Source organism: Gopherus evgoodei, chromosome 2 (assembly GCF_007399415.2).
Source record: "Gopherus evgoodei ecotype Sinaloan lineage chromosome 2, rGopEvg1_v1.p, whole genome shotgun sequence".
Lineage (NCBI taxonomy): Eukaryota > Metazoa > Chordata > Testudines > Testudinidae > Gopherus > Gopherus evgoodei.
This window is the reverse complement of record NC_044323.1, coordinates 150,243,518-150,267,828: the sequence shown is the minus strand read 5'-3', so window position 1 is coordinate 150,267,828 and position 24,311 is coordinate 150,243,518. Positions and strand designations below refer to the sequence as shown.

The window sequence follows — 24,311 nt, the reverse complement described above, 5'->3', positions numbered from 1 at the left end:
GAGATCAAGCCTGCCGCATGGTCACCTTGTAGGGGTAGCTCTTGTCTTTGGGGTTGGACCCTGCTCTCCACTCTAGGCATTGCAACCTGCTGCATGGAGTCATAGCACTGCTCAGTTTTAGTCTGAGTGCCCCATCCGTATGATGATGCAGGAGCAGCTGGGCCAAACCTGAGAACCATTGCAACACCATGCACCAGGTCACACCACCACTAACTCAAATTTGGCCTGGCCACCCACTCGTCGTGGTGGAGGGGAAGCTGGGCCAAACCTGAGTAGCATTGTGACCCCTGTGCCAGGTTGCAATGCCCAGAGCCGGAAATCAGGCCCAGCCCCATGGGCCAGGAGCCACAGCAGTCGCTGCTGCAGGGTGAGTTTATTGAAATCCTGGAAACACAGACAGGTCATGGACGCATGGGAAAGTCTTGGTATCTGTGACCTTTTTCCCCACTGTGACAAACTTGCTGCCCTGATAGTGGGATAGATTCTGATCCCATAATCACTAGAACAGTGGTGGGAAAAGTGCAGCCAGCGGGCCATACGAGGCCCGTCAGGGTAATCCACTGGGAACGGCAAACTGCGGCCCCTGGGAGCTGCGGACAGTCAATGTAAACAAACAGTCTCATGGCCTGCCAGCAGATTACCTTGATGGGCCGCAGGTTGCCCACCACTGCACTAGAGCTAGAATTTAACACCATCCCTAGTAAACTCTCACCTGAAATCTGTGTCTTTACTGAAGCTACTGTATGTCAGGTTCATATCTCCAAATAAGCAGAGAAGTCTTAGCTTAAACTTTCTAAGAGAGAGAAATCTCCCAGAGGATTGGGGGGTATAATGTGACCAAGAAAGTAAACTCCAGTAAGAACAAATTGTCCTTTATAACTCAAAACTCTTTTCAAATGAGATTTGTTGCCAGGTGTTTGTCCTCAGCATGGACTTTATTTTGATTTTTTTTTTTAAATAAGCAAAAGTTCTTAATGTTCTTTGCAGTGCATCCTAAAAGCTCTCTTATTGGTAGACATGATGTTGTGTAGAATAGTTAAAAGGTATCATTTAAAAACTTAATATTTCAAACCCTCAAAGATCAATTAGGTGCCCAATCCTCACTGAAAATTAATACTGCTTCATAGATTATACGGTACATGCCTTGCAGTCTGTGGTTTACCTCAACTAACTACATCTGGGTGTAAACTACTTGTGAATTGTCTCCAGTAGGATTTTGCATCAATAAAGCTAACAGCATAAAATGCACCTTTTTGCAGGGAAGACTTAGCCTAAGTATGCAAGTAAAGAGAGAAACTTGAAAGTGTTTCCTGCTCTGGATGGGAGAAGGGAAAAAGGAACTATGGACCACCACTGCTTAACTTTTCCTTATAAATCAAATCTCTCACTGAATTTAATTCAATGTGCGGATTTTGGGTGTAGCTAAAAAGCAGTAAACATTTCAGTATCTTATGATCCCCTATTTTGCTGTCTACTAATACTTGTTTGTTGAAGATAAGTATACAGTGACTTAACTAATCCGTTTGTCACTTAATTGGTTTTTTGTAATCAATTTAAATGAGGTTGAGGCTTTGTAAATCTAATTTGAAAATGTGTGCTTTTTCAAATTTAGGTTAAAATGTATAATGAAGTATGTTATTTGTTTTTATATGTAATTACTGGTAGGGGATCTTGTTTGAATTTTATAAAACTGTTAGTCAAAAAAAATCAAAATTTTGATAGTTAATGCCCTGATCCTGCAAACGTGTACCATAGTAACACGAATAGCTGCACTGACTTTGGTGGGATTACGCATGGCTCATGTTAAAATGGTGCATAAGTGTGTGCAGCATTAGGGAATAAATTAGTATTTTTCTTGAAAATTCCTCTGGCTGGTATAAAATCTTTGTGACTTGAAAATAAAATTGCTTCCGTTTAAGAGTTATTTAGACTTTCAATATGTTAACACAATTAGGATGAACATTTTTAGGATACTGGCCAAAATTTTAAAGTCCATAATTAGGTTTCTGAGGATGAGATTTTTGAAAGCACCTAAGTGACTAAAGAGTACTAGTCCCATTAATTTAAAACCCTTATGGAGTATAGCTAAGGCCCCAATCCTGCAGACGCTTACACACGTGCTTTACTTCACTTCCATAAGTAGTCCTGTTAATTCCGATGGGACTGCCCATAGTTGTACAGATAAGCTTGTATATAAATGTTTGCTGGATTGGGGCCTAAGAATCTCCCCAAATGGGAGTTAACTCTCTTTTACAGATTAGGGTGATAATTTAAATGACTTGCCCTGTGCTGTCACATAGGAAGTCCATATCAGAACAAGAATTAGAATACAGATGTTAGATTATTAGACTTGGGGCCTCTATGGCCAATGGGTTTCCCATCTCTATTCAGCCAAGCACTTTCACTCATTATTGACCTCAGGGAGACTGCATGTTTAAAGTTAGACTTATGCATAAGTGCCTTCCTGATTCAGGGCCTATATACGCAAAGGGTCTGGTACTTTATAAAGGTGCTGAGTTCCCTTAGTTCTTGTTCACTTCAAAGAGAACTGTGGATGCTCAGTAGTTTGTGGAAATGGAATGTGAGTGATGCTTTGAATAAGTGATTATTTGCTCCATATCTCAGTTTCTTACATAATTTATTAAAAGTGTATTTGACTAGATTTTTACAACTGAATAGAATAAGTTTTGTGCCCTTAGTGAAGCTTGAGGTTTCATTGTTTCTAATTAAGTCTAGTGCCCTTTGGCAGAAAATTTTCATTCTGTAGCTGGGCTTTCTGCTTTCATATATTAAACTGGATTAAGAAATGTTTTGCATATGTTTGCACATTTCAGGTGTCCCTTTTCCTAAGAACTTCATGTCTGTGGCAAAGACTATATTGAAGCGTCTGTTTAGGGTCTATGCCCATATTTACCACCAGCACTTTGATTCTGTGATGCAGCTCCAGGAGGAGGCCCATCTCAACACCTCCTTTAAGCACTTTATCTTCTTTGTACAGGTAAGTTTTAAATTACTAGCTATTAGTCCTAAAGTGATTGTTCTACAGATAAATTTAAAGGGGCACTATCAAGTTAAATCTGACCCTGAACGTAGGTTTTATATAAAACAGATTTACAGAATCTACAAGACTAAAACAAGTGTTTTCATAAATGTTGATTTTGTCCAATAAGTCTGGGATCACTGGGGAAGTTCTAGAAGACTGGAAGAAAGCTAAGGGGCCAATATTTAATAAGGGTAAAGAGAATCACCTGGCTAATTAGAGGCCTGTCAGTCTGACATCAATCCCAGGCAAAATACTGGAGCATCTGATACAGGACTCGATTAATAAAGAATTAAATGAAGGTAGTATAATTAATACCAATCAACAGGGGTTTATGGAAAGCAGATAGAATCATACTAACTTTTTTTATGAAATGACACGTTTGGTTTATACAGACAATAGCATTGACATAGTATACTTAGACTTCTGTAAGGCATTTGACTCGCTACCTAAAAAGATATAAAATTAACATGAGACACATTAAGTGGATTAAAAGCTGCCAAACATAATTGTAAATGGGGAATCCTTATTGAGCAGGTGTGTTTCTAGTGTAGTGCTGCAGGGATCTGTTCTTGGCCCTACACTATTTAACATTTTCATGAATGATCTTGAAGAAAACAAAATCATCACTGACAAAGGTTGCATATGACATAAAAATTGGCAGAGTGGTAAATGATGAAGAGGAAAGGTCACTAATACAGAGCAATCTGGATTGGTTGGTAAGCTGGCCGCAAGCAAACCATATGCATTGTAATATGGCTACATGTAAATGTATACATCTTGTCTTAGACGACAGGGGGCTCTATTCTGGGAAACTGACTGAAATAGATTGGGGAGTTGTGGTGGATAATCAGCTGAACACGTGCTCCCAGTGTGGTGCTGTATCCCGAAGGATCTCGAGTAGAAATACAGATTTTTACCTTCCTATTTGGCAGTGCTGCAATGCTGCTGGAAAACCATGTCCAGTTTTGGTATTACAATTAAAGAAGGATGTTGATAAATTGGAGAGTTCAAAAAAGAGCTGTGAGAGTGATTAAAAGGTTAGAAAATATGCCTTATAGTGATAGACTCAAGGAGCTTCAATCTGGTTAGTTTAACAAAGAGAAGGTTAAGAGGTGACTTGATTATAGTTGATAAGTACTTACACTGGGAACAAATATTTAATAATGGGCTCTTCCATCTAGCAGAGAAAGGTATAACATGATCCAATGGCAGAAAGTTGAAGCTAACATATTTAACAGTGAGAATAATTAACCATTGGAACAGTTTACCAAGGGTTGTGGTGAATTCTCCATCACTGACCATTTTTAAATCAAGCTTAGATCTTTTTCTAAAAGATAAGTGTTAGAAATTATTTTGGGGAGGTTGAATGGCCTGTGTTCTACAGGAGGTCAGACTAGCTGATCACAATGGTTCTTCTGGCCTTGGAAGCCTATGAAATCTATGAAAGTTAGATAATGCTTCCAATGGACACATAACAGATAAACTTCTGCTGCCAATATTAGATGGCTAGCTAATTGTGATTAAAAAGGTAATCGATTGAGATGGCACTTGACAAAGCCATGTCATGTTTTGCTCTTGTTGTTAAAGCTGAAGGCATTAGATATATGGGTCACACATCTGCTTCTGCTGCCAATTCACCACCTACTGTTTATTTACTTTCTCAATCTCTGTGTGACCTCATTTCCCAATCTGTGAAACGGGGATAACATAAGACCTGGTCAAAAAATCCTATTTTATTTCTATGGTAAATGTTAAACAAAACAATTGCATTTAAAAAACAATTACCAAAGTTTTGAATGAAAAATATCAAAACAAAACCAACTTTGTTTAATTTCAAATCAAAATTTGTATTTACATTTTTCAGAGAAAATTGTTAAAGTTTAGTTAATGTAGTTGTTTTCACAGAACTTCAGTTTTGTTGGGGGAGAATATCAATCAGACTGGGCTTTGAGAGGATTAATTAGTATTTATCTAATAAACTAAGTATTTTAAAATCACTTGTATCAAGCTGTTTGTTGTAAAATGCTGGAACTCTTTATTTTGCCTCAGTTTTGAATTAAATGGAGGTTGCATGTCACTTATTCTGTCTACTGCAATTTTTATTTAAATTGATCCTTTTTTGTGTTTCTCTCTTCCCCCTGCAGGAGTTCAACTTGATTGACAGGCGTGAGTTGGCTCCTCTTCAGGAACTAATTGAAAAGCTAGGTTCCAAAGACAGATAAATTTTCCCTGGAAGAATTCTTTCTGCTTTCAAACATGGTTACTCTTTCTTGCTTCATATACCAGCTGCAGCTATTTCTTTACCACTTTTGTCTTTACTGGCACAAACCCTGAGAAACCAGGTACCACAGCTAGCGAATCTAAAACAGATAGTTTCCAGTCTAGCACAGTTACTGCCCTTCTTCCATCTTAGTAGCTGATGCGGGGGGCTTCATTGCAAAGAGGTACCAGCTCAAATTTCCTGTAAAATCCAAGGTCTGCAAAAGTGTCTTCAGAGCAAAGTAGCTATGAATTCTAAGAGCTACTTTATCAGATCTTTTACTTGGAAAGGTGGGGTTCATGATTGCATTACTCCCTGCAATGTCATGATTTTCTAACTGAACCATATTTTGTCAATCTATATAAATTAGTGAAGTTTTGCATAATTTTCTGTGCAGAACTACATCATTATAGTTTGCATTAGCAGTTCCGGAATTAACTTTCTGCTCTAGAAATTGGATGGAGAAGTACTTTGAGACCTCAATTCAGCTTGCAGTTTTGGGCATATAAGGTTTTATGCACAACCCCCTAAATTTGTATGCATGGAAAGGGTAGATGTTTACCTACTATTCAAGTGTACCTTCAGGAGTTTGGATGCATAACACTTACAGGACATTTGTGGAAAATTTGGCCACATAACACTTAATTTTTCAAACACTTCCACAAATGTGGCTGTTGTAATTTATCTGACATGAAACAACGGATGGTAAGAATTCTGTAGATACTATATTTGGCTAGAAATTGTTTGCAAAATTGCAAATGCAAATATTTTGGTTGGGTTTTATTCCATCCAGTGTTTAGTTGCTCAACAAAGTTCCATTTTAAAGCTCTGTTTGCTAGTATAAAAATTGTTGAATACTTCTGATAAGTGCATTACCTTATGAACTTTGATATTCCACTGTTTTCTAGGTAGGAAATAGAACTATTTTTGCAAATTTTATGATGGATGCAGTTTACACTTAAAACACAATGCATTTTTATCTCATAGAACTAGGCTGTTAATAGGTATAGGTTGATATATGTAGCTTCAGCAACCAAAGCAATTTAAAAAACAATCTGGTATTCAGTTGGTTATGACTTTGAATTGCACACATACATAATATGTGTGTGCCCTGTGGATTTTTGTTTGTGTATGCCATTTCAAATTCATGTGTGTCTGTGGTTTTTTTAAAAAAGGAAAAAGGTAACTTAATTCACTTAAACCCATTGTGTGGCTTTCAAAACCTTTTTTTAAAAATGCTGGATCAGACATAGGAGGAAAAACTACTGGTGTATTCCTTATGAATGCTTTTATTTTATTTTAGAGTAGTTTGTTTTAAGTTTGTATCTAGATGCACTTTGAATTTGCCTTAGAGCCTTAAGTAAAATAGTAGACTAGCCATGAGTTGCATGGACATGAAATTATGATCCAAAAGTGACTAAGATAAAGCAAAATAGAGCCCATCTAAAAAAACCCAGATGAAAAATTTAAGACTAGCACAAAAGCGTGAGTGTGGAAGCTTAATGACAAGAGAAACAATCTGCATGTACCCCAATGTGAACTGCAGAAGTTTTTTTTTTAAATGTCACCATTATCTAATGGGGTTAGTACTGTATTTTGACAAATTAAAACAGTTGTGCCAGCACCATCTGATAATGAAAAATCTGCGCTGCAGATACCTAGTTTCTTTGCTGGACCGAGAGACATCATTAATATCATTAATGGTGTTTTGCTTAAAAAAACATTCCATTTTAAAGGCCTGATCCTGAGTTGTTTTTTCATCCTGTTTTGATGTTACTTGTGGCACGTGTCATTCCAGGAGAGAAATCTGTGGCTGACAGGTCTCAAGAGCTTGGAGGTCATTTTGTTTTAATACAGTATTGATTTACATTATTAAATATTAGTCTCTTAGAAACCAAGTTAACTTGTAGTGCAGACTTTGCAATTCAAAAACGAAGGGGTCCTAGCTAGGACAGGTGGAATGTTGTGTTGAAACCTCGATATTTCTTTTCAGGTAGCTTTGGCTTTTAATTTCCCTCCCTGGTGTAGGGGGCAACCAGTGTTTTTCTTTTTAAATAAACTAGTCCCCTATGCTTCTTCCGCCCAACCTATTACCTGGTGCATGGGAGAAACACCAGAAAAAGTTGGGCTGGATGGAGCTGTGCAGAGGGGAAAGTCAGCACCCTGGGGATGGTCCATTTCCCCCTGCCACACCTTACCACCTTTGCTCTTTCTACACAGCCACTTTTTTTCCCCTCTTTTTAAGTCTGTTACCTGTGAACTGCAGTTCAAATGTGTGAAATTAATGGTGCTTAAAGCACTAGTAAATCCACTGCACGCTGTGTAATTCTCCCCACTCTCAGGGATTGTGAAGCTCCTGAATGGGCAAGCAGTCATGGCACTCTGCCTACTGGTCCAGGAGAGCACTGAGGGAGAGTCCCACGTGACTGCCCACGGGATCTGCGGGGTTGAAATCCTGCTTAAATATGGATCCTGTGCCACTTCTGCCTTGGCTGGCCCCTACTGGAACCCTATAGAAGAGTGTGTGAGATGATTCCTTTCCATACGACTTTTGCTTACCTATACCACAGTTCACCCTAAATGTCAAAGCAACTAGTTATACTGGGAGATTTCAAAAGTTAGGTACCTTTTTTACAAGATGACTATTTTCAATCTCACATGTCTAAAATTCAAACTTTGTAACTCCAGTGACCCACTGAATTATTTCTGCAAACTACATATATAGCCCGTTCCCAAGCTGAAACTGTTTTTGCCACATTTCAGCTGATTTGTTTGTCATTCTTTGAGTCCCTGAGTGAACAGGCCAATGCCATAAAGTAAAACATTGCCAAAACTATTTTCTATCAGTATTTTTCACAACTTGTATTCTTGCTTAGCTGTTGTTTATCTGCTATCACACTGCATATGCATTGACCAAGCACTGTTAAGAACAAAACATGCTGAACAAACTAGTGCTTGCTTTGAACATCATAATTAGCTTCTGAAAAGTATAGTAGTCAATAACTTTGAAGTGTGGACATGGGATAGGGGACAAAAGTAAAATTGTATTGTCTCTCATACACTTTGGCTGTGATTTCAAATTGACTAAGTTTACAAAATTGAAAGTCTTTTTTCCAACTCATTCTGAGGTCTGAAATATCAGGACAGATGCTGTGTCCAAAGGCAGGAATGTTTTTATAGAAGACTGATTGGACTACCTGGTTGAAATGGCTTTGAAGGAATTCACTTTTTAATCTGCCAGTCCCTTTTTTTGTTGTTTTTAGAATCAGTCAAATTCAAAAAAACATTCAGGCTCGGTTTACCTATGGTCCAGTGAGCTCTGACTGAAGTAAATGAGAATGGACAGCATGCAGCACACTGCAGAATCTAGCCTTTACATGAAAGGGAAAACTGGCTAAACGGTTTTTTTTTCCCAAATCATTCTGCTTCACCAATCCAAAATGGACAGATAGTAGCTACTTCAGTTTACAGCATTTGTCAAAAATTGTACAAATTAACCTTAGTTTAAAACCACACTGTTCTAGGGTTTGCTTGAGATGTTTTGATGTAAGTTGCTCATATTTAAAACCTCATAATAGGACTGTGAATAAAGCTTGTGGTATCAGTAATGAGCAAGCTTTTGCCCTGGCCTTGCACAAATGCAACTTTTTCAATAATTTAGTTTTACCTTAAGTGCTTATGTATTTGTTCTGAGCTTTCTTGCAATGAATAGATTTCAGTATAGGTGATTACTCAACCTTTTCTTCCATTATAAAGAAATGTTGCTGTGATCGAGAAAGGTAGGTAAGGCTTCATTTGTTGTAAGACAAAATAACTTTTTCTAGTTAGCTTTAAGCTATATTTTGTTCCTAGCTCAAATCTCTGCCCTCTTCCAGGGCAGGCACTTGTCACTCCAGGGATGAGGGGCAGATTAGTGGATGGATCTCACTTGAAACTCAGCAAGCATCCAATTAATGCTGAATATCCAGTGATCTGCTTCAACTAACTCCTGACAAAACTATTGGGTTTCTCTGTTCAGATTCTAGATATTTTTCTGAATTGCACTGTTAATTTAAGAATTCAGGAGGGAAATTAATCATTTAGAGAGGTAGGCTGTTCTGTTCATTAAAGGAAGAATTGACAGTGTTTGAGAAATCCTGTACTAGATTGACTTTTTGAAGTTTTTTATATTTATATCAATACACACACTTCCTCAGGATGGTCTAGGGTTGCAAGGTTCTTTCATGCAGCTGTTTCAAGTAGGCAGAAAAGTTTGTTCAGACAATGCTGATACATCTTAACTTGCATTGCAGGCGAGTGGTGCTGTGAATCAAAACTGGTTACAGTATTTAGACCTCTTGCTACTTTCAGTGTTAGGGACAAACTTTAACTACAACTCAATACTGCTGCTGTGCCTTGTGTGTTTTCTGCATGTTTCCTTCAACTTGACTAAACAGTTACTCCATGGCAAAAACTATTTGCATAAATTAACAATGAATTTAATATGAAAATTTTATAGTATTTTTACATTAATAGTTATAATAAAGTTTTTACTTACCTGGGGCTTTTTTTGGTTACTTTTAGGTAAATTTATTGTACTTTTTACAAAATATTTTGTATCTACTTTTGTAACTTCCATTCAATCAAATAATAAAGCATGTGGTATTCAAATGATTTTCTGGTTTAAACAGGTGAAAACACTGGGGATTTTAACATACTGGCTTATACCAGTTATAACAAGCACAAATGATGGTCAGTTTCTGCAGTGTGGCGATAGCATTGTATAGTGTTTGCCCATTGCTTCTTACTCTTTCTTTATACTGTACCAATGATGTCCTCTGTTTGCAGTTGTTACCTCCACAGTTAAATGTTCAGAGAAGGGTAATGGGAATTCAATGTCTGTTCATTTTGGAAAGCTGATGGGACACTTCATACTAATAATTTATGTTGCCTCAGTTCTTCAGACTACTAGAAAGGAGATGCATCTTTTCAGAAACACCTTATACAACAGATCATGCTTTCTCTCTCTCTCCCACCCCGCCCCCCAAAAGTTACTTTCAGGGAAAGGGTAAAATTTTCAAAAGATCTGTAACAAGCAAATGCCTTTAAGGAAATAAGTAATGGAAATTCCTGCAGCTATAGAAACTTACAACTGAAGTTGTTGTCTTCTCTTCTGAATGATGAACTCCCGCTCTGATTGCAGCAACACTGAATGGGAAAAACAGGACCCTATCTACAGGCAGTTTGCTCTATTTTAACTTAAATTGTTTGGACTGTGCTAACAGCAGGCTTATCAGTCTGCTTCTGGCTCCTAATAATATATTTTAAGGACAGGCACAAGATTTAGCAGAGTTCCACTCCTGGCTTTACCCTATGCTTCCTGCATGAGATTGATCACTTTACATATTTGGGAAACAGAAAAGATTAAGTTGCCCATAGAGGGGTTGGTGATACCATTGAAGCAGTGTCTAGCCTCCCAGGAAATGTGCTACAGGTGTGCAAAGTACTTCAGTTGGTATTTACTACAGTGGAAAAACTTTTTTCCATTGTATAAACTTAGTTCAGCTCTTCTGCAGCAGCTTATCACTGTAGAGGCTCTTAGCCTCTGCTACTGTTGAACAGAAATGTTTTTGATGGGATATTTTTCAAAATTGTTGCATGAGGTGGCTGAGTTAGGCCTATCTCAGGCTCCTCAAACAAAATGTAATGACTGCAACAGTAGACATGTGGGCACCAGAGTTCTGATGAAAGTTACATAGAAAAAAAGCTTCCCAGCCCTATAAAAAAGTTCTTTGCATCAATAACTTTAGGGCAGTAACTGAGATGTTACTCACTATTATCTACAGCTTCCCTCAACCACTACTTCCATGAAGCGTTATGAGGCAGAACCCTTCACAGCAGTAATCATTGAGGTAGGCCCTAAAATTTCATTAGAAAAAAGCTGAGAGGTAATATTTTTAACAGAAGTTGGTCCAGTAAAAAATATTACTGGGCCAGCATGGCTATACCACTCCCAGATGATTTAAGTAGCTATTCTAACATCTAATAATTTTAAACAATAGGCATCTTATGCATTTCAGAATTTATACTCCCAAGACACATTTTGTATCTAGTCATGTTTGTTTCATGAATCAAGAAGCACTCACCTGCAAACATGCTATCAGTTAAGTAGAGAGATTCTAGTGCAACACCTTGGTCTTGGTAGGTAAGGTATAATTAAGATGTCTTGCAGCAGTTGCAACATAAACACTAAGGAAAATCCTTCAGTACATGCAATACTTTGCACCTCTACATCCCTACCTGATAACAGGTGGCCGTAGCAGAGGAAGAAGCTGGACTCCAGCCTTCTAAAATGCGGCTGAGCAGGGGTACTTTAGTGCGCCTCTAGTCAGTGTCCTACTTACCATATGGCTTGTCAATAAAAAAAAAAACACAAAAAAAACAACATCACAGTGCTAGGATTTGGCTTACCTAATTCCAATTACTATTCCTCCATGCTTACCAGGCATTTCAGTCACTGACTAATATGCTTACCAGAAAAGTCATTGCCCCCTCCCCCAAATATGAATAGATAATTACTTATTATGCAATAAAACTTTAATATAACTTATTTGAATAGCTATTAACTGGCTGAGGTACAATTAAATCTGCCATGAGAAAGCTTGAACTTAAGGCACAGACATGCCCAACTAAAAGTTGAATAGCTGAGCCTTATCAAAGACAAACATTGACACTTCACAGGAGTTTGAGCAAAACAAGCACTTCCATACATGGCATGAAGGAAAGGTGATCCTCATAATTCAGACTCAGAGCATTATGCCTTGAGTTTTGCCCAACAGGAAACCTAAGCACCTTATCCTTTCAAGGACATCACACTGAAGTAATGTAACAAAGCCTTTCATTTAATAAGAAACAGTCTTAATTTCATATTCAGTAGCTGTGCCAGACAGCTCAGGATTATCCTGCAAGCTTCTCTTACAAAGTCATGTTTGAAGTAAGATGATTGACTGAGAAGGCACATTGAATAGGGGACTCTATAGCCTCTGAAGTAATTTCTTTGTAAGCTGCTGTTTCCCCACTGCCCTGTTTCCTCTGAGCTAAAACAGAACACTAGTCAAGCACACAGCAAAAACATACATTCTTATTTTGGTTTTTTTGGTTCATGATCTCTTTGTAGAATCACCACTGCTGTGGTCCTTTTCCACTAGATGTTAGTACTGAAAGATCCTTTGGAAGCCAATACTACCCTCTGCAATATGCTCCACAAACCATGGCATTCCAGTTCCATCCTTGATTTACAGTGATTAGTTTTTTGATAAAGTAACCAACTAAGATTTGGCATCAGGTACTTTATGAAAGGATAAGAAATCAATCTACAAGTTAAAATTAAATAGGCTCTCTCTTTAAATAGCTTCTGAAATACTTACTGTCTTTGTTTTAACAACTTTAAATATTGATTTAAAGATAAACAAGTCCATAATCCCAAAGTACAAACTTCCTGTTTCGTCTCATGCCCATAGGTGTCCTATCTCCACACAGGTTTCTGACAACGCTGCCTGGTTCATCTTCAGTGCTTTGGAATAGATGTGAATATCCGTAGTCCGTGCATTGCTTTAATTTCTTCACTTAGTGCCTAAAATAAGAAATTAAACCAGGCTTTGAACAAAACAACACAAAAGCAACTCAACTGAGCACAACAGAACTGAAGTCTGTGGTAGAGGAAGATGGCCCACGATACCATTATAAAGATAATGGTAGAACAGCAGTTGTTCCTTTTGCAAGCACTGATTTTTGACCCTGGTCTGTTACTTGGTACTGGGCAGGAGGAGAGACGCTTCCTCATTTGAAACCAAATGGGACAAATTAACAGCATGATTAAAATGAATACTTCCTTGATGTAGCCAGCTTGTTTTTATTCCTTAAAGGGGATAGGGGAAAAATCTCAGGCTCCTAGAACGCTCCAGTATGTTGTGAATTTGTTGCAATTCCTCTTAAAGAATGTCACAAAAACTCAACCACATGCTGTAGTTAACCCAGTTTGCTTGGTCTCCATAAATTAGCCAATTAGATGTGGAGCCTCCAACTATTTTGCATTGCTCCCTATTCCAGAAAAGGGGGATTGATATTGGCAGAAGAGCCTTTCACTGCCAGGTTATCACTTCAACTAAAACCCAGGTTTGTGATGTTTCGGTTAGTCTGTCTGGTGGTCCTAGCCCTGATGCCAGACAAGAGTTCCCAAGAAATGGCACTAATTCACTACAGTAAGATTTCAGAAACTGAGTTACTTTGAAGAAATTGCTTCAAGTTAAAGAAATTAGAGTTGTAGGAAGTACATGCATCAACTAGAAATTTTATAAAGAAGAATTACCTCTTTCTTTTCAACAGAATTCTGGATAACATGAAACTATGCTTAAAGATTTCCAGTTCCCATGCCTCTTTAAAGTGCTATTAGGTCAGTCTAAATCGGAGGAATGTTCTGGGGGGTGCAGCTGGGGCACGGGTCCAGGCCCAGGCCGCCCAGCTCCACTCCTGGCCTCGGCTACCAGCCGCAGCCCCCCTCCTCAGCTCCCTTACTCATATCAGCATCCCCACTCTAGTGGGGTGGGGCACAGTTGAGGTAAAAGGGGGTACGAGGTAAAGAGTTTGGGGACCACTGGTCTAAATACCTTTGTAAGAAAACCCAGGGCAATTCTCAGAGTAAAGGACATGGTTCTAGGAATGTTCTTTCCAATCAACCTAGGTTAATGCGAGTGGAACACATCCAATCCAAGTCTAAGGTTATATCAATTAAAATCTTTCCACATATACCACCCAAGTCTACAATTCACGTTTTTGGAATTCAGTATATTCAGCAGCTTACATTCAGTTGTAAGCTTTTCAGGACAAAGAACAGTCCTATGTATAGAGTCCTTATCGCATAATTGGGTGCTATAATTATTAATGAACATTTAACACGAGACATCTACGTTTTGTAATGGGACAAATCAGGAGGGGTGCAGGGGTGGTATTTTTAAGGTCCACATCCTCCCTAGCCCCGACTTCTTACTTTACCACTAGCCATCTATTAGTTTTGCTAGGGTGCCAGCTGCCTTCTCCCTGATAATTGTGCAAGGAGACTATAGCAGTGTATAAGACCCCTTGCAATACAGAACCATTTGGGAGGTACAAAGAGATAAAAAAGACGGTTACTCACCTTTGTAACTGTTGTTCTTCGAGATTTGTTGCTCATATCCATTCCAATTAGGTGTGCGCGTGCCGCGTGCACGTTCGTCGGAGACTTTTTACCCTAGCAACACTCGGTGGCCAGCAGGTCGCCCCCTGGAGTGGCGCCGGTATGGTGCCTGATATATACCCCTGCTGGCCCGCCCGCTCCTCAGTTCCTTCTTGCCGGCTACTCCGACAGTGGGGAAGGAGGGTGGGTGTGGAATGGATGTGAGCAACACATCTCGAAGAACAACAGTTACAAAGGTGAGTAACCGTCTTTTCTTCTTCGAGTGCTTGCTCATATCCATTCCAATTAGGTGATTCCCAAGCCTTACCTAGGCGGTGGGATCGGAGTGAGACGTTGCGGACTGTAAAACTGCTGCGCCAAAAGCGGCATCGTCTCTAGCTTGCTGGACCAGTGCATAGTGTGATGCGAAGGTGTGTACAGAAGACCAGGTGGCCGCACGGCAGATTTCCTGTATGGGGACATGAGCCAAAAACGCGGCCGACGAAGCCTGAGCCCTGGTAGAATGGGCGGTAAGGGGTCCCGCTGGCACACTGGCCAAGTCGTAACATGTCCTGATGCAGGACGTGACTCAGGATGCGATACGCTGGGAGGAGATTGCCATGCCTCTCATGCGTTCCGCTACCGCCACAAACAATTGTGGTGAACGCCGGAAGGTTTTAGTTCTCTCAGTGTAGAACGCGAGAGCCCTTCGGACATCCAAGGAATGGAGCTGTTGCTCTCTTTGGGATGAATGCGGCTTTGGATAAAAGACTGGCAGGAAGACGTCTTGGTTAATATGGAAGGCGGAGACGACCTTAGGGAGGAACGTCGGGTGCGGTCGCAGCTGTACCTTGTCCTTATGGAACACCGTATACTGGAGGGTCCACAGTTAGAGCCCGAAGCTCCGAGACTCGCCGAGCCGACGTGATAGCGACTAGGAAGGCCACTTTCCAGGACAGGTACAGCAGCGAGCATGTGGCTAAGGGTTCGAAGGGGGGCGCCATGAGCCTGGTTAGAACCAGGTTCAGGTCCCAAGTAGGGGTAGGCCGTTTGACCTGAGGGTAGAGTCGCTCCAGGCCCGTGATAAATCTTGACACCATTGGGTGAGAAAATACGGACTTGCCAGCCTCGCCTGGGTGGAAGGTGGATATAGCCGCGAGGTGGACGCGTAGAGAGGAGATCGCCAAGCCCTGCTGCTTGAGAGACCACACGTAGTCCAAGATGGTGGGGACTAGCACGGCGAGTGGGTCGTGGCCGTGCTGACTGCACCAGCAGCAGAAGCGTTTCCATTTCGCTAGGTAGGTTGAACGCGTGGAAGGCTTCCTGCTGCCCAACAACACTTCTTGTACTGCATCGGAACAGCGCAACTCGGACTGGCTTAACCAGCCAGGAGCCATGCAGACAGATGGAGGGACTGTAGATCCGGATGGCGCATCCTGCCGAAGTCCTGCATGATCAGGTCCGGACAAAGAGGTAGGGCAATCGGATTCGTCAGGGACAGATCGAGCAGCATGGTGTACCAAGGCTGCCACAGCCACACCGGAGCAATCAGGATGAGGCGGGCCTTGTCTCTCCGGACCTTGATCAGGACTCGATGGACGAGAGGGAAGGGTGGAAAGGCGTAGCAAAGACGACCCGTCCACGGTATGAGGAACGCATCCGACAGGGAGCCCGGGGAGCGACCCTGTAGAGAGCAGAACACCTGGCATTTCCTGTTCGATCTGGAGGCGAACAGGTCTATCTGGGGAAACCCCCACCTCTGGAAAATGACACAGAGGATGTCTGGACGGATGGACCATTCGTGGGACAGAAAGGATCTGCTCGGGTGATCCGCAAGGGTGTTCCGCACTCCCGGGAGAAAGGAGGCCACTAGATGAATAGAGTGGGCTATGCAAAAGTCCCACAGACGTATTGCTTCCTGACACAGCGGGGAGGACCGGGTCCCGCCCTGCTTGTTGATGTAATACATGGTTGTTGTGTTGTCCGTGAATACCGCAACACAACGACCGTGCAAATGGCATTGAAATGCCTGGCATGCTAGGCGAACGGCCTGTAGCTCCCGCACATTGATGTGAAGAGTCAACTCTCTCTGCAACCACAGACCCTGTGTACGCAGGGTCCCTAGGTGCGCACCCCAGCCCAGCGATTATGCGTCCGTTGTCAGGGACACTGAGGGCTGTGGGGCGTGAAACGGTAGGCCCACACATACTTGGGAGGGCGTTGTCCACCAGCGTAGGGAGCCTAGAACATTTGGTGGAATCGTTACGATTGTGTCTATGGCATCCCTGCCTGGTCGATAGACCGACGCGAGCCAGGTCTGCAACGGGCGCATGCGGAGTCTTGCATGTCTGGTGACGAAGGTGCATGCGGCCATGTGCCCCAGGAGAGCGAGGCACGTTCGAGCAGATGTGGTCGGGAAGACCCGCAGGCTTGTGACCATGGACACTATGGCTTGGAATCGGTGCCGGGGGAGGCTGGCCGTCGCGAGGTTGGAGTCCAGCACTGCCCCTATGAATTCTATGCTCCGCGTAGGCTCCAGATTGGACTTGTCCAGATTGATGGTCAGACCTAGGCTCGCAAACAGCTCCGTGATGATGGTGATGTGCCCAGTCACCTGCGCTTCCGACGTGCCTCGAACGAGCCAGTCGTCGAGGTAAGGGAAGACATGGATACAACGACGTCTCAGGGCAGCAGCGATGACCGCCATACACTTGGTGAATACCCGGGGGGATGAGGAGAGCCCAAAGGGGAGGACCGTGAACTGGTAGTGGTCCTGATTCACCACAAAGCAGAGATACCGTCTGTGCAGGGGGAAGATCGCAATGTGGAAGTACGCATCCTTCATGTCGAGAGCGGCGTACCAATCTCCGGGATCCAGGGAAGGGATGATGGTTCCTAAGGTTACCATGCGGAACTTGAACTTTTTGATGAATTTGTTCAGGCCTCGCAGGTCCAGGATGGGTCGAAGGCCCCCTTTTGACTTGGGGATTAAGAAGTACCGGGAATAAAACCCCTTGCCCCTTAGCTCCCTTGGCACCTCCTCTATAGCCCCAATGGACAGGAGCTTGCGAACCTCCTGGACGATAAGTTTCTCGTGAGAGGGGTCCCTGAAGAGGGACGAGGAGGGAAGATGGGAGGGGGGTGGAGAAACAAACTGAAGATGGTAACCAAACTGCACCGTGCTCAGGACCCAACGATCCGAAGTCAGCTGGGACCATGACGGTAGGAAGTGGCGGAGGCGGTTGAGGAAATGAAGTGGATCCAGAGAGGGGATTGGTAAGCTGCTCTCGGGCGCACCTTCAAAAGTTCACCTTGGGTCCCTGCGGTGGCTTTTCGGACCCGGAAGTGTTACCCCTGTGAGGACCTGACTGCCGTCTATGGTTTGGCCGGCCTCGCCTCCGGTTGAAATCTTGTCTGGGGCGAGGTGGGGGGTAAGTGCGCTGATGGTAGGGGCGGAATGGCCTTCTCTGAGTCTGGGGCGTGTGCATTCCCAGTGAACGCATGATGACCTAGTTATCCTTCAGGCTCTGTAGCCTGGGATCCGTCTTTTCAGAGAAGAGGCCCTGCCCGTCGAATGGCAGGTCCTGGATCGTGTATTGTAGCTCCGGCGGTAGTCCGGAAGACTGCGGCCACGATATACGGCGCATGGCTACGCCCGACACCAGAGTCCTCGCTGCTGAATCTGCGGCATCCAAGGACGCCTGTAGCGAGGTCCTGGCGACCCTCCTGCCCTCTTCCAGCAGAGATGAAAATTCCTGGCGTGAGTCCTGGGGGAGCAGCTCTGTAAATTTGCCGACAGCCTCCCAGGTGTTGTGGCTGTAACGGCTCAGGAGGGCCTGCTGGTTCGCCACATGGAGCTGAAGGCCTCCAGCAGAATAAATTTTATGGCCCAGCAAGTCCATGCGCCTGGATTTTGGTGCAGGAGCCTGTTGGCCGTGGCGTTCCCGCTCGTTGACTGATTGTACCACCAAGGAGCAGGGAGCGGGGTGTACGTAGAGGTACTCATACCCCTTGGATGGTACCATATACTTCCTTTCCACGCCGCGGGCAGTGGGTGGAATGGAGGCCGGAGACTGACAGATGGTGTCCGCCTTCGCCTGGATCGACTTAATGAAGGGGAGGGCTACCCTGGTCGGTGCCTCCGCCGAGAGGATGCTTACTACCGGGTCCTCTACTTCCGGGACTTCCTCTACAGGAAGGTTTATGTTCTGGGCAACTCGCCTCAGCAGGTCCTGATGTGCCCGGAGATCAATCGGCGGGGGCCCTGATGAAGATGTGCCCGCTACCGCCTCATCCGGGGACGAGGACAAAGACACCCCAGGGAGGAGTGGTTCTTGCACGGAAGCCTCGTCCAGAGGGGCCTCCGTTTCCCGGGCATCCTGCTGCACCAGGGAATCCATGGGGTCTTCCTCCATACCTGGGGGGGGGCCGACTGACTGTGGCCTCTGGTGCACGATGCTCCGATGGGTTGGAGCGAGCTTGGCCCGAAGGTTCGCCCTGGGCTTGGTGGTATGCCCAGGGCGTCCAAAAGGACCATTGAAGTGGACCCTGGTCCGTGAGGGCGTGAACATCCGAACCTCCGTAAGAGGCGCTGTCCATATGGGAAGAAGCGGATGAGTGCCTTGGAGGCCATGGAGGAGCCGTCGATGACTGTGGCAGGCCTCTGCGCATCCCGACGTCGCTGCGCGGTGCCGGTGAACGGTACCGGAAGTCATGGCGGTACCGCAATCTAGACCGGGACCTGCTACCAGCTCGGTGCCGGGAGGTCGACCGGTGCCGTCCACTGCCGTGCCGGGATCGGCTGCGGTAGGAACGTCGGTGCCGTGATCTAGACCGGTGCCGAGAGTAGTACGACAGCGACCGGGATCTTGAACGGTGCCGCGAGTACGACCGGTGCCGCAGGTAGCGGTCCCGGGACTGCGAGCGGCGTCTAGATCTCGAGCGGCGACGCTGGGAGTGGTCCCTCGATTTGGAACAGGACCGATGCCCGGTAGTACCCAGCGAATGCGGCCGTACCATGGCGGGCTTGCCCATCGATTGGATAACCCGCACCGGCGGTGCCGGGGGTTGGGGCAGCTCGGGCTCTGTCAGTGCGATGAGGTCGCGTGCCGCTGAGAAGGTCTCCGGCGTGGAGGGCGCGACAAGCTCGACCCCGTCCTCACTGGGGAGCTGAAAGGCACCGGACTCAACGGTCTCTGAGGGGCCGGAGTCGACGGTGCGGCGACGCTCGGTGCCGCGGCAGATGACGGTGCCGGGCGGTCAGGTTTTGAGGCACGCTCTGACTGTGGTGCAGTTGCAGGCACCGCAGGAGCCCTGTGATTTTTGCTCCTCGGGGAGAGGGAGCGGTGCCGGCTAGGGTGCCGGGCCGGTGCCGAGCGGGAAGTTGGAGCCTTTGCCAGCGCCGGGCGGTCCGGAGCAGCGGCGACACTTGGTCCCGGTGCCGGAGTCGGTGCCGACGGTGGGGGAGTCAGCGCTGCCTCCATCAGGATCTGCTTCAGGCGACTGTCCCGCTCCTTCTTCGTTCGGGGCTTGAACGCCTTGCAGATCCGACACTTGTCCACAAGGTGGGACTCGCCTAGGCACCTCAGGCAGGAGTCGTGCGGATCTCCTGTTGGCATCGGCCGATGACAGGCCGCACAAGGCTTAAAGCTGGGTGAACCGGGCATGGCCCCGGCACCGCGGGGAGGAAAAAGGGGCGAACCCCCGATCCTCAGTATAACTATTTACAACTACACTTAATTAACTTTATAACTACAACTATTACTATAATAACTGAACTATATACACTAAACTGCAGAAGAGTGTAACGCTAGGGAGGTGGAGAACGGCTAGCCGTGCTCCACAGTTCCAACGACCGACACGGGCGGTAAGAACGAACTGAGGAGCGGGCGGGCCAGCAGGGGTATATTTCAGGCGCCATGGCGGCGCCACTCCAGGGGGCGACCTGCTGGCCCACCGAGTGTTGCTAGGGTAAAAAGTCTCTGACGAACGTGCACGCAGCACGCGCACACCTAATTGGAATGGATATGAGCAAGCACTCGAAGAAGAACTGGGAGCAACTTAAGAAAGGGAAACAGTCAGGACACTTTTCCTGATACGGGATTGTGTGTAATGCCCTTCTCATCCCAAGGGAAGTACTGAAAGCCACATCACTTGGGTCATTTTGAACTAGACTGGAGACAATCCCATAGGAAAGAATCCTTCAGTAGTAAGGGGATGGGTTAGATGATCCAACAGGTCTTTATCTCCTCTAGCTTTTCTATGCTTGATCCACACACAGGATAACCCTCAGAAATCTGTGTTATTGATGGTGTGGGAAGGTCAGCATTCAGCACCTAATCCTTGAGCTCCTAAATCTCCTTTACTCACATTGAAATTAATTGGGTTGTGGAGTCTCCACACCTGTTGTACCAAGCCCTGAAACTGTTAGCTATATCTAGGAGAACACCTTTGGCAGTGGTTTTGGCCAGGTAATGGCAAATCGTCCTGGACATACCTTGAAATAATCCCCTCGCATATTTAGTTTTTGTAGGAAAGTTTCCACACTCCAAAGGGTGGAATACACCACTGGTTATAACAAAGGAATATGATTGCCCTTCCAGATCCCACAACACTACTTACCTGATTAACCATTTGATGTTGCTGGACAGTTCTCTTTTCTTTAAATTCTTCAGATTCTATATGAATTTCATACATTGCTCCACAGCCTCCTTTAAAACAAAATTACATTGACTGATTGATTATATCAGTGTCTTAGTCATTACAACTGTATGCAGTATACAGAGTGATTATAGTTTAAGGGGCATTGGCAGGAAAAGTCATTTAAACAGATTTTCTTGTCCGAATTATTAGCATATGCTGCATGTTTGAAAGCTTTGAAGTCTTTCTTAAAACAAACCCCATACATTGTGATAAGTATTTAAGCTTATACAATTAAGTCAGGCTGATCAGTTTCACCTCCCTTATTGCTAAACCAAAGGGAGGTCCTGGCTAGATGGGAGGGAAGTCCTAGGGTGGAGTCTGAATATGGAAAAGGTTGAGAATCAGTGGACTAGACAATGTTACACACACACAAACTATGTTAAAAGAATAATAAGGTTGCAAAGTTGGGAAATGCCAGACTGAAGACTGCCTCTGCAACCTGAATTCACCCACTCTGTGCATATACATTGTGATACAGTCTTTAATTACGGGATCACGTTCTGTTTTTTCTGCCCACAAAACCCATGTCTCAGTGCTTAGAATGGGCAATGCTCACTGTGTGAGAAGCTTACTTTACTATTCAATATATTTTGTTATCTTTGTAATTCAGTGTGTGGCCATAGGCCTTATTTACTACACACTACTCAAACCCACACGAATTTGTTTTCACAACACCCTTGAGAGATGAGGGAGTTTTCTTTTAAAGAAGTGGAACTGAAGCACAGAGAGATTAAAGGTCAAAAGTATCCACTAATTTGGGTGTGCAAATTGAGATGTTTAGGACTGGCTTTTTGAGAGTATTTAGCATTACACAGCATCATGTATGTTCTAAGCACAGCTCCCACTGACTTCAATTGCAGCTGTGAGTGCTTAACACCTCTGAAAATTGGACCACAATATCTCAAGTAGGGCATCAAAGAACACAACATTCGTGACCGCCTCTGAAAAGTTGTTTAAGTGACTTGCCCAGCATCATATAGAAACTCTCTCTGTGGCAGAAGCAAATTCCAGGGCAGCATTCAACTACCATGAGACCTCCTTTCTCTTCCTGAAATCCCCTACCTTGTTCCCTACACACCTTTCAAATTCTGCAATATTTGAGGCAGAGATCCTTCAGACAATAGTTTCCTTTCCTACATAACCCTGGTTCATTGCCAGGGCATGTCAAGCCTGTGCACTAAATGAGGGAGGGGTTCTGGGGGGGAAAAAAACTATCGTCACACAAGGAAGCTAAATCAAGGTTTCACAGGCAACCTTAACTCTGGCAGTTAGACACACTGAGGCTAGATTTTTCTTGGTTTTTGAAAAAGCAAATTGAAAAAAAGAAACACAGACATTCCATCAGATTGACAGCCACATGGTTTGAACCTTTAGCTCCACCACACAGACCTCTGTGACCTGAGCTAACAAGAGTAACTGATAGCAATAGTAGGTTGTCATCCTCTATATGGACCAGCACTAGTTTGCCAGTGGGCTTCACCTTACTGACAGCAAAGGAATGGTGAAACTCAGGAATCTTGGGTTTCATTCCAAGCTCTAGAGGAAAGCGTTCTGATGGGCAGTGTGGATGGGTGGTGGCTGAGGCTAGCCACCTGAGGGCCAAGCCTGCCTGACCATCTGGGTCTGAGCTCGGGTGGTTAGCCCGAGCAGCTGCCCATGCCACAACGTCCACATTGCTATTTTTACCATGCTAGTTCAAGCAGAACTAGGACGAGTCTGTCTACCCAGGTTGGGAATCATACCTCCCAGCAGCAGCACAGACATAGTCTGAGACAGAAATGACACGGACACAAAATGGGGCTGTGACAGACCTGGGAATTGGACTCAGATTTCCTGTCTTGCAGCCCTGTACTCTAACCACAAGACCATTATTCCATGATATTTAAGTTCCCATGGGCAACAATTTTGTCGCCTTATTTATCAACTGTCTATAAATAATAGCCACAATTTGTTACCTGGGTTGCTAGCAGTGGGGGGATGGGGAGCAAGGATTTTTTCAGCTCTGATAAATCCTGAATGTGTCTACACTAAAAAATGATGATAAACTTAGCAGAGGCAAAGACAGTCATGTTTAGAAGTCAGTGTAGACAAGGCCTATATTATAAAACTATGATGGAGACTCCGCAGAGAGGATAGGTACAAAGAAGAGGAGGATTTATAGCAGTTTATAAGACAGTTCCCAGAAAACAAAAATCTCCGTTCTCAATGCTGAAGAAAAGCACATCAGACCCTGCAGCTGAGGCTTGAACCTGGACGCTCATGGTCCCTACACGTCAGAGGGGTAGCCGTGTTAGTCTGGATCTGTAAAAGTGGCAAAGAGTCCTGTGGCACCTTATAGACTAACAGACGTATTGGAGCATGAGCTTTCGTGGGTGAATACCCACTTCCTCAGATGCATGTAGTCACCCACGAAAGCTCATGCTCCAATACGTTTGTTAGTCTGTAAGGTGCCACAGGACTCTCTGGTTCCTACATGGAAGCCATCGGGTAGGCAGACCCGTTGCCCGGACCAGACCATGGGAGCTGAGTTGTCTTTGCATCCCTCCCGAACCACAGAAGAGATCCCGCCTGCACGATTCTACCTACCTGATATATCCACTACTTTGATGGCCGAAGCCCGAGGGAATTTTTCTCTGAGGACCTGCACCACCCTGGCTTCCCCGTCAGTCTGCGAGGCGAAGGCTCTCCGCGCGCGGCGCAGCAGGGGGACCTGGCAGGAGGCAGCAGCACAGACACGGGACACACACGAGCGTCACAAAGAAACCTGCGGCGGGCGGGGCGGGGGGGGGGGCAGGAAGGGGTCCGCGCTGCCGAAGCGGCTCTCAGGCTGGAGGCCCGAGGAGTCACCGCTCCCATAGCCCCGACGGGGCTCAGCACAGAGTCACACGGGGGGCAACAACCCAGGGGCAGAGTCCGGACACCCCACATGGCTGAATACACGGACCGTACAATGCCCCGGCCCGGCCCGGCCCCCTCCCAACGCGGGGGCCCTGCCCCGGCCCCGGGCCCCGAGCCCGCCCCCCTCACCCTGCGCCCGCGGCCCAGGCCCAGGATGCCGGCGCTGATGGCGGCTGCCATGTCCCGGTGATGCGGCGGGCGGGCCTGTCCTCAGCGCC

The 24,311-nt window shown here is 44.9% G+C and overlaps 2 protein-coding genes across 2 annotated transcripts in view; one reads left to right on the top strand and one right to left on the bottom strand.

The window, feature by feature from the left end:
• MOB1A (MOB kinase activator 1A) overlaps window positions 1-9,756 on the top strand; it is a 19,901-nt gene extending 10,145 nt beyond the window's left edge. The window contains exons 5-6 of the mRNA XM_030551926.1: window positions 2,835-2,998; window positions 5,188-9,756. Coding sequence (XP_030407786.1) covers window positions 2,835-2,998; window positions 5,188-5,265 — 242 coding nt within the window. The 3' untranslated portion in view covers window positions 5,266-9,756. The remainder of the gene's footprint in view (window positions 1-2,834; window positions 2,999-5,187) is intronic.
• On the bottom strand, window positions 8,718-24,311 carry BOLA3 (bolA family member 3). The gene is made up of 4 exons (XM_030551927.1): window positions 24,223-24,311; window positions 23,782-23,905; window positions 21,115-21,203; window positions 8,718-12,915 (listed from the first exon to the last, which is right to left on the bottom strand). Exons 1-4 carry the CDS (start codon window positions 24,271-24,273, stop codon window positions 12,850-12,852), a joined length of 330 nt encoding a protein of 109 aa, XP_030407787.1. The 5' UTR covers window positions 24,274-24,311; the 3' UTR covers window positions 8,718-12,849.